General features: G+C 38.8%; 1 protein-coding gene across 1 annotated transcript in view; it reads right to left on the bottom strand.

Annotated features, from left to right (window-relative positions):
• Positions 1 to 12,766, bottom strand: part of ANTXR2 (ANTXR cell adhesion molecule 2) — a 100,003-nt gene that overhangs the window by 66,353 nt on the left and 20,884 nt on the right. The window contains exons 8-10 of the mRNA XM_052681879.1: positions 7,953 to 8,013; positions 6,842 to 6,937; positions 2,928 to 2,997 (exon numbers count right to left, since the gene is read on the bottom strand). Of these exons, the coding sequence (XP_052537839.1) occupies positions 2,928 to 2,997; positions 6,842 to 6,937; positions 7,953 to 8,013 (227 nt within the window). The remainder of the gene's footprint in view (positions 1 to 2,927; positions 2,998 to 6,841; positions 6,938 to 7,952; positions 8,014 to 12,766) is intronic.

Genomic DNA, 12,766 nt, shown 5'->3' with positions numbered 1-12,766 from the left:
GTTCCTTTCTGAAATACAGTGACTCTACAGTGACAGGAACCTCTAAAGTAATTGAGCTGGGGAAAAAAAAGAACCTGATCTGGTTTGATTCCTTTGAAGCTATGGCTGGACAGCCAAGTCCAACCTGAGCTATAAAGTGGAACTGATTAATTTTTCCTCAAATTTTCTAAGTATTCAGTGGTCACTAGTGGAGATTGAGTCATTCTTGCATGCTATTTTGGTTCTAGTAACACAGCTGCCCTAACAACATATGAGATTTCTCAAAGTACATGAAAGAGAAATTACATTTTCTTGGGCTCATCCTATCTTCTTTCCATGGTGTACAGAGGTCTCTTCCATTCTGGAGTATTTAATACTTTATTTTATAATAATGGCTTGGTCATGTAAAAATCTGTGTAAGTATTGTCTGCTAGCTAATCACCAATCTTTTAGAAAAGCTGATCTTATAAGTGAGCTACGTACTTCTCTGTCTTGGAATTGGCATGTCAAGAAGATATTTTAAATAGCATAAGCAGCACAGTCACTTTATCACATAATGCAAGAATACCACAGCAGCCTCCTACATCACACTCTGAAAACAGAGAAATCTAAATCTACAACTACTATGTTGGAGGCTCGCAACTAACTGCATCCAGCAGCTGGAACAAAACAGAAATGCACAATGGCAGCAGCCTAGAGACCTAACCTATTCTCCATAGACTTTATTGTTCTGCATTTGAAAACTGCTAGTTCATCACTAAGAGTGTTTCAAAATATAAAACATCTGAGCGTATTTTTGTAAGAGCCTTTCCTGTCCACAAAGAAGCACAGCTACAGGTTTAAAAACTGCAAAGCTAACTTTGCTTGTGTTGTACTTAACTCCACTAAAATGAGCACTAGAAAAAGAGCAGACTGGTTGTTGCTACATTAGCAACTAATATTAGCTCTGTTGCATGAGGAATTACTGGGAGTTATCCAGCAATAGTTTGAGCTGTGCCAATGAAAAGTCAGGAGTTCAAGTATGTACAGATCTTTCATAGCTGTCACTCTTCTTCAGAGTAAATTGTTTATCTCTGGGCCAAAGCTGAAACTACTTCAGGAAAGGATCGTGGAACTGTTTTACATAGTAACTGCTGAGAAATAGCTTTCTCTGAACCTGCGCAAGGCCATATGTGGTGTGCAGGCATTCTTTCTTAAAATACTGCTGATAAGAAGTATGCCATAATTAGGTGCTTCCTCTAGAGTGCAGCTGCATTATGGTAGGTTGTCTATTTAGTAATGCTTCATAGAGTAAGGAAATGCAGCATTTCCAAGTAACTTCTACTGTGCTTTGATTTCTATAGAGATTCCATGCTTTTTTTTTACATTTGTTTAGCTATTTACACACCATGTGTCTTGTCACACTTTTGGTCACTGTGTGTGGAAAAGCACTGGAATCTTCAGGCTTTGGAGTGTTTAATAAATGGAGTCTAACTTACAATCGTATGGCCATGCAACTCCACTGAGACACCCGATGCAGAAAGGAAGTGTTCCTAAAATGACTGCGTTGTATCTTCCTCATGATGAAACTGGGTCTCACAGCTGCACACGGTGCTGGTTTGTTTAAGCTAGCAGAGCAGTTTGTTACAGCTGTTCTGTTGGACAGCTGGTACACAACCGCATGCAGACCAGCTCAATCACTGTGCAGCTGCACAGTGTAATGGAACAGCAAATAGTACTAAAATTCCTGCTAGATAAATGCAAAATATTGATTTTTGTCCTAGCTATGTGAGAGGCAACCTTAGCAATAAGAAGACATACAGAATTAAAAACTCATCCCCTTCTGTTCTCCAATGTAGCTCTCCTCTGTGCTTATTTCCTACACTGCTGATGAGCTTTGGCTGCTACAGAGGCTGCAAAGAAGCTCTTTGCAGTGATTCACCCTGCTTTCTTCCACTGAGGTCTTCTAAAGCTTTCCAACTTTTCTCCTCCCGGTTGTCATTTGATGCACAAAACAGATGTGCATTTAGGGCTTTGTTATACAGTCTTACAACTGAACTTGTTGATTACTGCTTAGCTCAGAAAACTAATTGCACAATCTATGCAACACGTTAGTTCTTATACTGTTAAGAATCGTCACAAAAAATGGCAATACAGAACTGCAACAAACAAAAATATTAAAACCTCACTGCAAACAATTGAGAGGACCTACTTGCAAAATTGGGGAAGCAAACAGCCTTTTCCTCCCATGGGGCTAAGATCTGACACATAGTTTTCTGACTTATGATGAGCTTAAAGAATCTTTATTTCGTGCTGCTATCTCATAAATCTGAACAATGAAGTTGAAGTGGTTCTAAAAGCCCTAGGAACATCTGAATTTGAGAGGAGGAGGAGGGGAGAACTAGTTCTCAAAGGGCCAGAAGTAATCAGGAGCCATGGCCAGTGACACTTAGAATAAGGCTGGAGCTGCAGTTTAGCCACAGTGCCGTTATGAGATTGCTGCTGTTGTTAAACGAGTGCCTTGCTTTATCATTACACGTTGAGCAGTGATACAGATCTTGACATATAATTTTAATAATAGCTTGTAAGTGTCAGTGATAATGTAATCTGTTTAACAATGAGCCTAAAGATTATCCAGAAGAGAGCATATTATGCCCTGTTAAAACAGCTAATCTGCATAAAACTTGTGACAAGCCGGACCTTTTCAGTGTTTAATAAACTGGCTGAATATTCATTTTTAAGGCACTGTCCAAATTGGTTTGGTCACAGATGACTATTTAAAGCCCATTCCAAAGCTGGCAAATACACCAGGGAAATAACACAAGAACACAAAAAAACCTACATGACAACAAACCATCCCCCATAAAAACAACAAAAGACTGCCTCTAGCTAAATGCCCACATGATTAACATCAGCAATAATGGGTCTAATTCTAGTGAAACAGGATGGCATTTGTTTCAAGTACTCACTGGCCACTTCTATACAGGATTGGTGCAGGGCAAAGCAGAAACTCCGATTCCACCTTTTTTGGCTTTTCATCTGCAAAACAAATAACATGACGTTGGTTTACTTCACTGTTAAAATGAGACAGTGTTGCGTACATGTGCTATGAAGTCCAAACCAGTGCCCAGCTTGTGTGCCCATATTACATTGGTTGCCTGATGTATGTCAGCTCGTGCTATCTTAGAGCTGTTTTCCTATTTTCAAGGCCTTTTTTTAATTTAATAATAAGAAGAACATAATTTAGGATTTCCCAATATTTGGAAAGTGAATGTTTGCTTCCAATTAACATAAATCCTGTGCGTGGCAGTCAATGAGTATTCCATCAGCTGTGGTTGTATTTTTCTCCAGTGCTTTTCATGTTTTTGGGAGGTCTCAGCATCTGTGAATGTTGTCAGACTTACAAAGCATCTACTCATAAAACAGTCTGTCCAACACAGCATTCTTTTCCTGCAACCTTGAAAAGGAAAGCAGAAAAAGAAACACTGTCCCTGCAGCTGGGTGGCAGAAGACAGCAGTGAACCTTCAAGGGTGTCCTTCATATGTTAAAGTGCACCAAAAGGTGACAAGGGAGTCAAATAGGAGAAAAAAACAAAACCAACCACACAAAAAAAAAAAAACTTGCACATGGTGAATGTGGTATTTGTTAAAGGGAGCTCCTGTACTTCCAGTATTTGCTAAACTGGGGAAAAAGTCCATTCCAACTCACAGAACTATCCTCCCAACTTCCTATGGTAGGACTGTATGTCTGAGCATGGACTACTGATCTAGGGGAAGAGGGGAGATGAATGATCTGTGAGATGAATGTGGAGATGACTCTGTCCTGCATGTAAGGATGAAGCAGACATGCAAGCAGTTCAGGGGCAGCTAAAGGAGGAGCTCGTAGCATAAATGAAAATTTCTCATGTACCATAATCTGCACTGACTGCTTGGCCTAGATCTGGGGCTGGTTGTGAGGTGGGGAAGAAGGATTAGCACATTGCCATATGTTTTTGTCTTAATGGTATGTTTCATAGATTATTTTTCTACCCCACAAGCTACATTTGGCAGGTTTCCTTTCCAGCATTTGGTAACGGTTCTTTATAAATGCAGAAAGAGAACCATGCCAAATGTATCTTTTAAAACATGAAGAACTGACAAAATAAGGGTTTGCTCTGAGGCTAGTCTCAAAGTAGAACCCAGGCTACCAGTAAGGGGAACTTACAAGCGTGTCCTCAATTGTGACCTCAAATGGTGAGGACTCCACTGAGAGCACATCTGTTTTTCCAAGAAGGAGAACACAGCATGAGAATAAACTTCCCTTTTCTTGGAACCACCTCCTAGTAGTTCTCAGAGCCCTTCCTACCATTTTGTCTCCTTCAGTCTCTTTGGAGACAAAAAAAAAAAAAAAAGCTTGGAGCTCTGTAGAGAGAGCTTGTGTATCAAAGGAAGGAGCACATCAATCTTACTTTCTTCCTATACTATTCTGTAAACACTTGCTGTTGTCCATTGATGAAGACGACGAGAAGCTAGGTGTGTTATGGCAGCCTTTGGCAGTGCATATCACAGATTGTTTTATGCTGCAACACATAATACATCACTATGCCAATTCCCTTCCTTTCATGGATGTGGTACACCCTTTCCTGAAGTTAAGAATAGGAAAAGCAGCCTGAAGATCTTGTTGCAAATCGGCACATCAAATGCTAGCAAGTATTTGGGGGCTTCATCCTGTCCAAGCATAGCTATTCCTACTATGGCAAAGCAGACATGCATGTGTTGCACTGCTATAAATGACTACATGATAAGGCAATCAGAAATTAAAGTCAGGAAATACTTGAAAAGGTCACTTAAAGAAGGCAGTGTGCATAATATATGTCAGTGGCTTTCATCTAAGCTGTTAAAAAGATAAACTATTCCAGAAACTGACTCTCACTGTAATGTTCCTCACTGGCCTAATAACACCCACACTAGATCACCTATGAGTTTTAAGCCCAATGTTTCTTATTCTCTTCTCAGTGGATTTGGAGAGCGCACAATAGTAACTAGCATTTAAAAAAAATAAAAATAAAAATGAAGGTATGTGCTATTATTTTGGGCAGACTGGAGTTGTAGAAAAGTGAACTACTTGTGGCTGAATACAAGTCAGAAGGAAGCCAGAAATAGAAATAAGGGAGTCCTGAAGACTTGCAAACCAGCCACCTAAATTGAGTGTAAGTTGTCATTATCTTAAGGTTGTGTTACTGATGTCTCATCTGCTCATTCTAAAGAGCATGAAATTAATTTTCTTCACCTAGAACTAAGCCTGTTTTCCCCTTCTCCGAGTAGGAAAAGCACACTAGGATAACAAATACGCAACTGAACCAATTTTGTCACATTTCAAATTACATTTCTATCATACTAATATGAAGAAAAAGTGTCAATAAGCAAGCCATACTTTAATACAGGGAACAAAGGTGACAGTTTTAATTGAAACTGAAGAAAAATTTATAAAAGCAGAATTGCTTTACACAGATTGTCTTTATCCAGAACTGTGCTATTTTCTTATTCCTATAGAAGGTCTTTAACAGGCAGGAGAGATTGGAAGAAAATGGACTGGAAACACATGCTGAATGAGATAAGAATTCAAGACAAGCTAATACAAAAATCAGACATCAGGTAGGGGGAGAATATGTTATGATTTTTTCTACAGATGCATTTTTTTTTTTAATCATTTTTTCCATTCTTGCTTGCTTCTAAGACATACTGCTTGAATGTAATTCCACTAGCTATCTACTTTAGTTTCTGGATATCAAAAATGGCAGGGGTTTCTGTTAATGGTGCTTTTTCACCACCATCTCCATGTTGCTAGTTTAAGGAACAGAGGAGCAGAATGGGACTAATCCAGATTCTGGCCTAACATATCCTTTGCCCTGACAGTTTTCCTGCATCATCAAAAGTTAATGTACTGAACAACACAGGACCAATGCCTAAAAAGCTTTGCCTAAAAGGAGATCTTCAAAAATATTCTTAATCAGATAAGAAAATGCTTCGCATTCTGTCCTTTTTTTTTTTTTTTTTTTTTTTTTTCTCCTCTTTAAGAGCTCTTGGAGCCCTACACAGAAAAAAATTTCCCCAGTGACAATATTTCAACAGAGGAAGAGCTAAGGATTACAAAATCTGACTAAAGGTCAATAGTAAATAGAACAGAAAAAAATACTGAGTAGGAATTATTTCCAAAAAAACTACAGGGAAAGTGCCTATAAAAGATGCCATGGTCACTTTGTCTGAAACTCAATTCCACTCCATGTACCAGGAAACTGCTATATATCTGGAAATCTGGCTGTGGTCTCCTAGAGGAGACTGCTGCTTGAGGTATTAAGCAGATGAAGATGTCCCAATATAGGGAAAAACACTACCAATTGTAGAAGTTCCAGGAAGAGGATTCTGTGTCATGAAGTGGCACCAATGCCCTGCTAAATTCCTGTGACAATCTATCAGCTATACCTCTTGTATACTGGACAGTGTGGGTGGAGATGCTTCAGAACAAGCTACGTGTGCCTTCGGTAAGACTGATTTCTGGAATGATCACAAGGGCCTTCCTTGACCATGGTCATCTTACAAGGAACATTGGTCAGCATGCTTTGTGGCTGTGTTTTTTTCATAGGTACATTAGGAGCTAGATGGTTACCTACACCTTATTCCACATAACTGCTGGTCACAGCTAATGGTAACTAGTAGCAAATTCAAATCACTGAGTAAGATGTGAACAACACACATTCTCTTGCAAATCCTCAGAGTTTTCTTATTTTCCTCCCTTCCTTCCATGCCTTTGTTTAGATTTTAAAGAAAAGGAGGCAAAAAGTAGGAAAAAAAAATCACTTAGAAATGATCTGCCTTTATATTTCCTACTAACTCCAAAACTTACGAATGGTAGTTCCATTCACTTGATAGGTGCAAGTAACACCATCAGTTCTCCCACCAAGGGTTAAGCCTCTTCCTCTAAGAACAACTTGGAACTCCTCTGCAGGGGAAAAGAAAACAACAAACAGCTATTCAGTGCACTGCAACTTAGGAGATAATTTAAATATTTTTAGGAATAAATGATGCTCAGCATAAGAAGGTATCTTAAGTTTGAAACATTACTAATTAATTCCTGGTACTTAACTGCATAGTTAAGTCATTACGGAGAAAATAAATAATTGTTCCCTCAGTTGATTCTAACACTAACAGCAGGACCTGTGTTAGTAAGTTCCCCATGTCTCAGTTGCAAATGAGGAAAGAAATATGGGTATTTATTTGCAAGAAACTCTAGATTTTGACTGGGCTTGTCTGAAGCTCCAGAAGAGAATGTTTCTACTCACAAATGCTTCTCTGGGAGTTGCGTAAGATCCATGCTATTTGTGAGCATGAAATCTTGCCGAGGAGAAGGGACAACTTTGTTTACTGAAGCAACTGACTTCATTGAGATGATCCATGTTTCTAAAAGACATCCAAATAGGCAGATTTTGCAACTGCCTTCTTTTGATTGGTTTCAGAGTGTGTGAATTGTGAAACTGGGAAGAACAAAAGGACACATAATTTTGTGTAGCTTTTCTACACAAGGATTGCCACCTTACTCTACCAGAACAGTCAAATGCTTTACTGCTCACACTAACATGTTCAGAGCACCATAAATATTGTCAGGCATTTATATGGACTTATGTTATTAGGATTCACCACTTGGTGACCATAGGCTAAGAACAGGAGTGTCACAAATGTATCACTGCTTTAAGTATCAGAAGTGCAAAGCGTGATTAATTGCACACATCATAAAATGGAAAATAGGAGTTCCTACATATGACTTAAGTTATAGGAGCAGCCCTCAGTAGGCAGTTCCTGAGGAAAAAAGAGCCAGCAAAAGGATCTGATTTTTGTCTTAAAAAGTCCCTGAGGAATTTCTGGAGGGATGTTCCTTTTCTAGATCACCTGGGTGGTTTCCCTTTGGGTAAAATGTGGATATCCATCCTATGATAATTATTTTTTTCATGAGAACTTACCTCCCACACAGACACTGGATGGTTCCAAATATAAAATCTCAGTGCATGACTGCTTCAACACCTGTTGTAATAGAGGAAATAGTAATAGGTTTCAGAATGCTGTTTCAGTGAGGAAACAGGTTACTTTAAATCAAGTGTTTGTACCTAGAAGATGCTAGTACACAGCTACAGATTTGGTTTGCATGTGCCTGACTTTGTAGGACATTTCCTTGAACCATGTGAAACTTTTGCATGTTTGCACAGTCAGATCCACTAAGAGTTCGTAAGACTTGGATCAGTTTGTTGAACCTGGAATACTCTTCAAAACAACACTAATGTCTGATTTTTTGGCCTCAAATTCTATCCAGTTTCCCAACTTAATTTTCCATGGAACCCAATCCTAAGTATTATGCCAGAAGTTAGTCACAAGGAGCCTGATCCAGAATCCAGCCCAATCAAACGGAGTCTTCCAACAAGCTGTGGGTCAGGCCAAGTGCACATTATTCCAAGTGCTGGCACCCTGCTCTATGTACAGCAGAGCAGGAATGCATGATTTTCCTGACTGAACAGAGCTCTGTGGAATGATTTTCTTTAGCTGCTGTATTAGAGAAGCAAAAGCAGGCAGCCTAACCAGTTATGGAGTAGTCTTCCAATGGGCAGGAGCAAAAAAATACTCCTACCAATAATGCAGAAATACAGTGGATAGAATGTAAGGCACTTGTGAGTGTGGTGGTGATGAGCTGACTGCTGGACTAGATGATCTCAGCAATCTTTTCCAACCTTAATGAGTCTGTCATTATAAGAAAAGGGACAAATTGGAATGATTTGTGCTTCAAAAGGTGGTCTTGGACACTGTTCTTAATTCTAAGTTAATTCATAATATGTGAAAGTCATAATGTATTTCTGTGGTACAGGTGGGAAAAGCCACTTGAAACTTGTAGGGTTAAACAAGTGAAAACAATACACATCTTTACTGCCTTCTTCCTACACATAATGATGTGTGACTTTTTTTTTTTTTTTTTTTTTTTTTTTTTTTGTAAAAGGCCATTAATTTCCTTTAATAAAACTCCAGTGTAGTATTTAAATAGCTTGGGCTGTAGTATATGATATTTTAAGCAGGCATTCATACACACACACACGTATATAATACTACATGGAATTCATTCAAGGTCAGGACCTGTTTGTAGCATAATGTCCTGTCCCTTCTGTACCTTCATTTGCTCTCAGAGGCTGGCTCAGAACCAGGTACAAACTGTCAGTAAATGTGACTGTCTTACTCTTAGCTCCTTTTTCCTCCCTTCAAGTGTTGTCTTTTTTATTTCACTCTCATTTGCTCACGATTTCTGCTGCTACGTATCCATTCCCAGCAGAAATAATAGCATATTTGTCAGCGTGCATAGTGGAACAGCAATGCCAGGTTCCAAGCAAAAAGCTGCCTGTCTCATTTAACACTTTCCCTAACACCTATCTCCCCCCGAACTGTTGTGCACAAATTCTTTTTGTAGTGCTTTCAATAACCATTTATAAACATTAAGTTATATCTAAAAATCTGCAAAGAGAGACCTCATAGGCACATGCATTTGGATGAGATGCAGCAATAGAGATCTTTGGAAAGAATGCAGCTCTGAGTTCAGTGCAACTCCAGCAGTTTATATTAACTGAAGGTCTCAACTCTTGCTTCCAAAAAAGGACTTCACTTTTTGATTGTTATTTCAGTGTAGAGAGCAGGCTTATTTTAGAGAAGAGAAGAAAAAAAAAAAAGGGCTTTGTGTAGAACAAAATGAAGAAAGAACAAAGCATTTTATTCCTTCATTGTAAAAACATGTTTTCTCAGTATTTCTCTGAAGATTGAGCCACGTGAACAGTCCCATTTAAGTCAATGAGACTTAAATGAGATTTGCTTTAATATAAATATCCAGCCATAGGCAATATCAAGGCTCAAAGAAATTAATTTTTTTTTTTACAGTTCAGAGTAGCATTAGATCCACAGGAACAAACTTTTGAAGTGATCTTGTCCCTATTTGCTCGGTGCCTGATGAATGGGGGGGGGAGGAAGAACTGGAACAATGACACTTCATCTGTTTTTCCTTGGGAAGTGCTATTGTAACCCCACCATGTTTATAGTGATTTTCCAACACTATTTCTAGATGTGACACAAAGCAGGCAAACAATCAATTTGGGCATGCTTAACTCCACCTGAACTTAGGAATAAACAGGGAAAAATAAAAAACGGCATCTGACATAAAATATGGCTTAGAATTCACTAACAAAATTCATTAGCAAAAGGGAATAATTCAGAATGCATACATTTCCCCATAGTACCATGAAATTTCAGTTGTTACGCATAGATGTGATGTTTGTGATAAAAACAAGAAAATAGGTTTTTCAATGCTTTTCTGAAAAAACACGCAATTGCTTTGATACTTTCCTCATTTAAGCTATTGTCATTCACTGCTCTCACTTGTCTTGAGAAAGCTGTGCTCAAACACCTTCAATCTCTTAGCAAGGTTAATAATCTAATATTGTTGTGTTCCAAACAAAGCTCATATGAGGAAGACAACTGCATGAAGACACTGAGTCTTTTTTTTTTGAGTTATTCAAAGAGCTGCTTGTCTCGATGGCCCATATATGATAGGGAAGCTGCTATTAAAATCTGACCCATTATCTCAGAAAACCTTCCCTTCAGTGGCAGTCTTAAGTAATTTTAAGCAGCAGAAATGAAAAAAATGCAGAGAGGTGAATCAGATGTAGCCAGCCCAGAAGTATATAGATAGCTTTTGCCTTGGGCTTTCCTTTATGGGTTCTTCCAAATACTCCCTCAAAGCAAAATTTGGACAAGATGGATAAAGTGAATCTGAAACATAATTCATGAAAATCCTATTAATTTTACCACGTCTAATTAGTTTGGAAAGGTTGGGCTCACAGCTATTACAATGGAGAACCTGAAAATGTTTTCAAGTGTGGTAATCAATGCTTCCTTCACATGTAACAGGATTTAGAGAACTTTGTGTGTTTGGTGTTTGCTTATTTTCAGATTTTTTTTTCTATTCTAAAATAGCTTTAACCTATCTTGCCATGGAAAGTCAGCAAGGCTGAGAAGAACTTTTCACAAATCTTTACAGTGCTCCCTCTTCTCTGAATCATGACAGTCAAAAGGAAGGATTTGGCATTGCAAATTCATTAATTTGAAACTTACTGCTCACAGGAAGAGTTGAAATAATGACTATTTAAGGCTATCCTTGCATGGGATACATAAGCACTCTGCTGACATACAGTAAATTCAAATTAGAGCATGAAATGCTGTGGAGGAACTATAGAATGCTTCTTGCAAGTCTGAGACAGAACAAGGCTATGCAGAATGGATTACAGCTGGAAATACACAGGAGCTCATCCAAATTAGAGGATGGTGTCAGAATCACAGCTGTAAGCTTTTAATTTTAATGCTCATTTACCAGGTGTGGCTGTTAGTGGAAGAAGGTAGCAGTGCTACCCTTCAAGGTGGTCAGTCTGCTGTGCTTCAAGAAAATGAGATGTGAAATTTATATCACTGATGTTTCCTTTCTTAGCAGTAACAAAAAGCAGACTGTTGAGGACAACTTATTCTGTAATTCCTCTGCATGCAGCATGTTATACCAGAGCAACTAAGCATCTTAATGATAACTAAAAAAAAAAAAAAAAGTAAGTTATACTATATTTTCTATGAACAGTAATGATAAAAGCTGCCACAACAGCAAGCAGTGTGAACACTGCTCAGGCTCAGTGCTGCAAATGCTGTCCCACACAGCTTCTGAGGGTTGGTTGGAAGCAAAAGAGCCATTCAGGCTTTCAGTGATATCACATCTGCTGGCCATTACGTGAATGGATGCTGTACAGTTTGCACAGTGTTTGTCAGTAATGCAAGTGAGTCATTTCATAATATTTCTAAGAGCAGAAGTTATCAGAATAAAGGCTTTTGAGATAACCCACAACACTCAAAAGCATCCTTGATGTAAATTCATGGATAAACACCAGGATTCAATTTGGCTTTAAAATAAAATTTTTTATAAAAAAAAAAAAGAGAACCATTTCCTTTTGAAAGGGTCACTTGTAAATCAGTTGCCAGACTGCTCAGTTCCACCTGTGAGCCAGCTCTCATGCATACTTAGCTGCGTGCTTAACATCCTTAACTGCACCTGTAGCTTCAGGCACATGAGTGTTCAACTGGATGTAGTGGGAATGAGAACCTTCTAATGCTTAGAGAGTTGCTTGCTGAATAAAAGCTTTCATGTCCCATGCAGAAAATGAGCTTCCTTCTACACTGGTGCCTTGGTATCTGCGTGCATGCAGATGTAAGAGCTTTGTCCTTCAGAGGAGCTCTGCATACTCTGATCTTGCTCTCACATCCTGTTTACTTACTGACTGCAGCTAAGGGCACAGCTAAATAAACTGTTCAGCTCCTGAACCAGCTAACCAGCATTCAGGTTTTCACATCAAATCCTGCATGGGCCAGTTACCACCTATCTCCACCTTCAGCTTTCAGAGGTTTAGATGCCACAGCTTTGTGTTCAGGGAAAGTTCAGCTTTTTTCAGGTACAAACTAGCATACGTGTGAATATTTCTCCAAACAGTTTAGAAAGCCCAGCTCCTTTATCCACTTCTCAGACTGGGACCACTTTTCTCCTAACAAATTGCTACCCAAGCAAGCTGAGTGTTAATCAGTGCTTAAAATCTGTGTCAATCTGTGTGGGTGCCTGGTTCCTGTGCATTCCCCACTAGAAGGTTCCTGAAGGCTCACATCAACTGCACCTTATAAAGAAGTGGTTTAGCACTTGATTCAATTATAGATGTGTAAGTTT

This window comes from Tympanuchus pallidicinctus, unplaced genomic scaffold (genome assembly GCF_026119805.1).
Source record: "Tympanuchus pallidicinctus isolate F22 unplaced genomic scaffold, pur_lepc_1.0 scaffold2, whole genome shotgun sequence".
Classification (NCBI taxonomy): Eukaryota; Metazoa; Chordata; class Aves; order Galliformes; family Phasianidae; genus Tympanuchus; species Tympanuchus pallidicinctus.
Note: the sequence above shows the minus strand (reverse complement) of the source record. Positions and strands in the feature narration are given on the sequence as shown.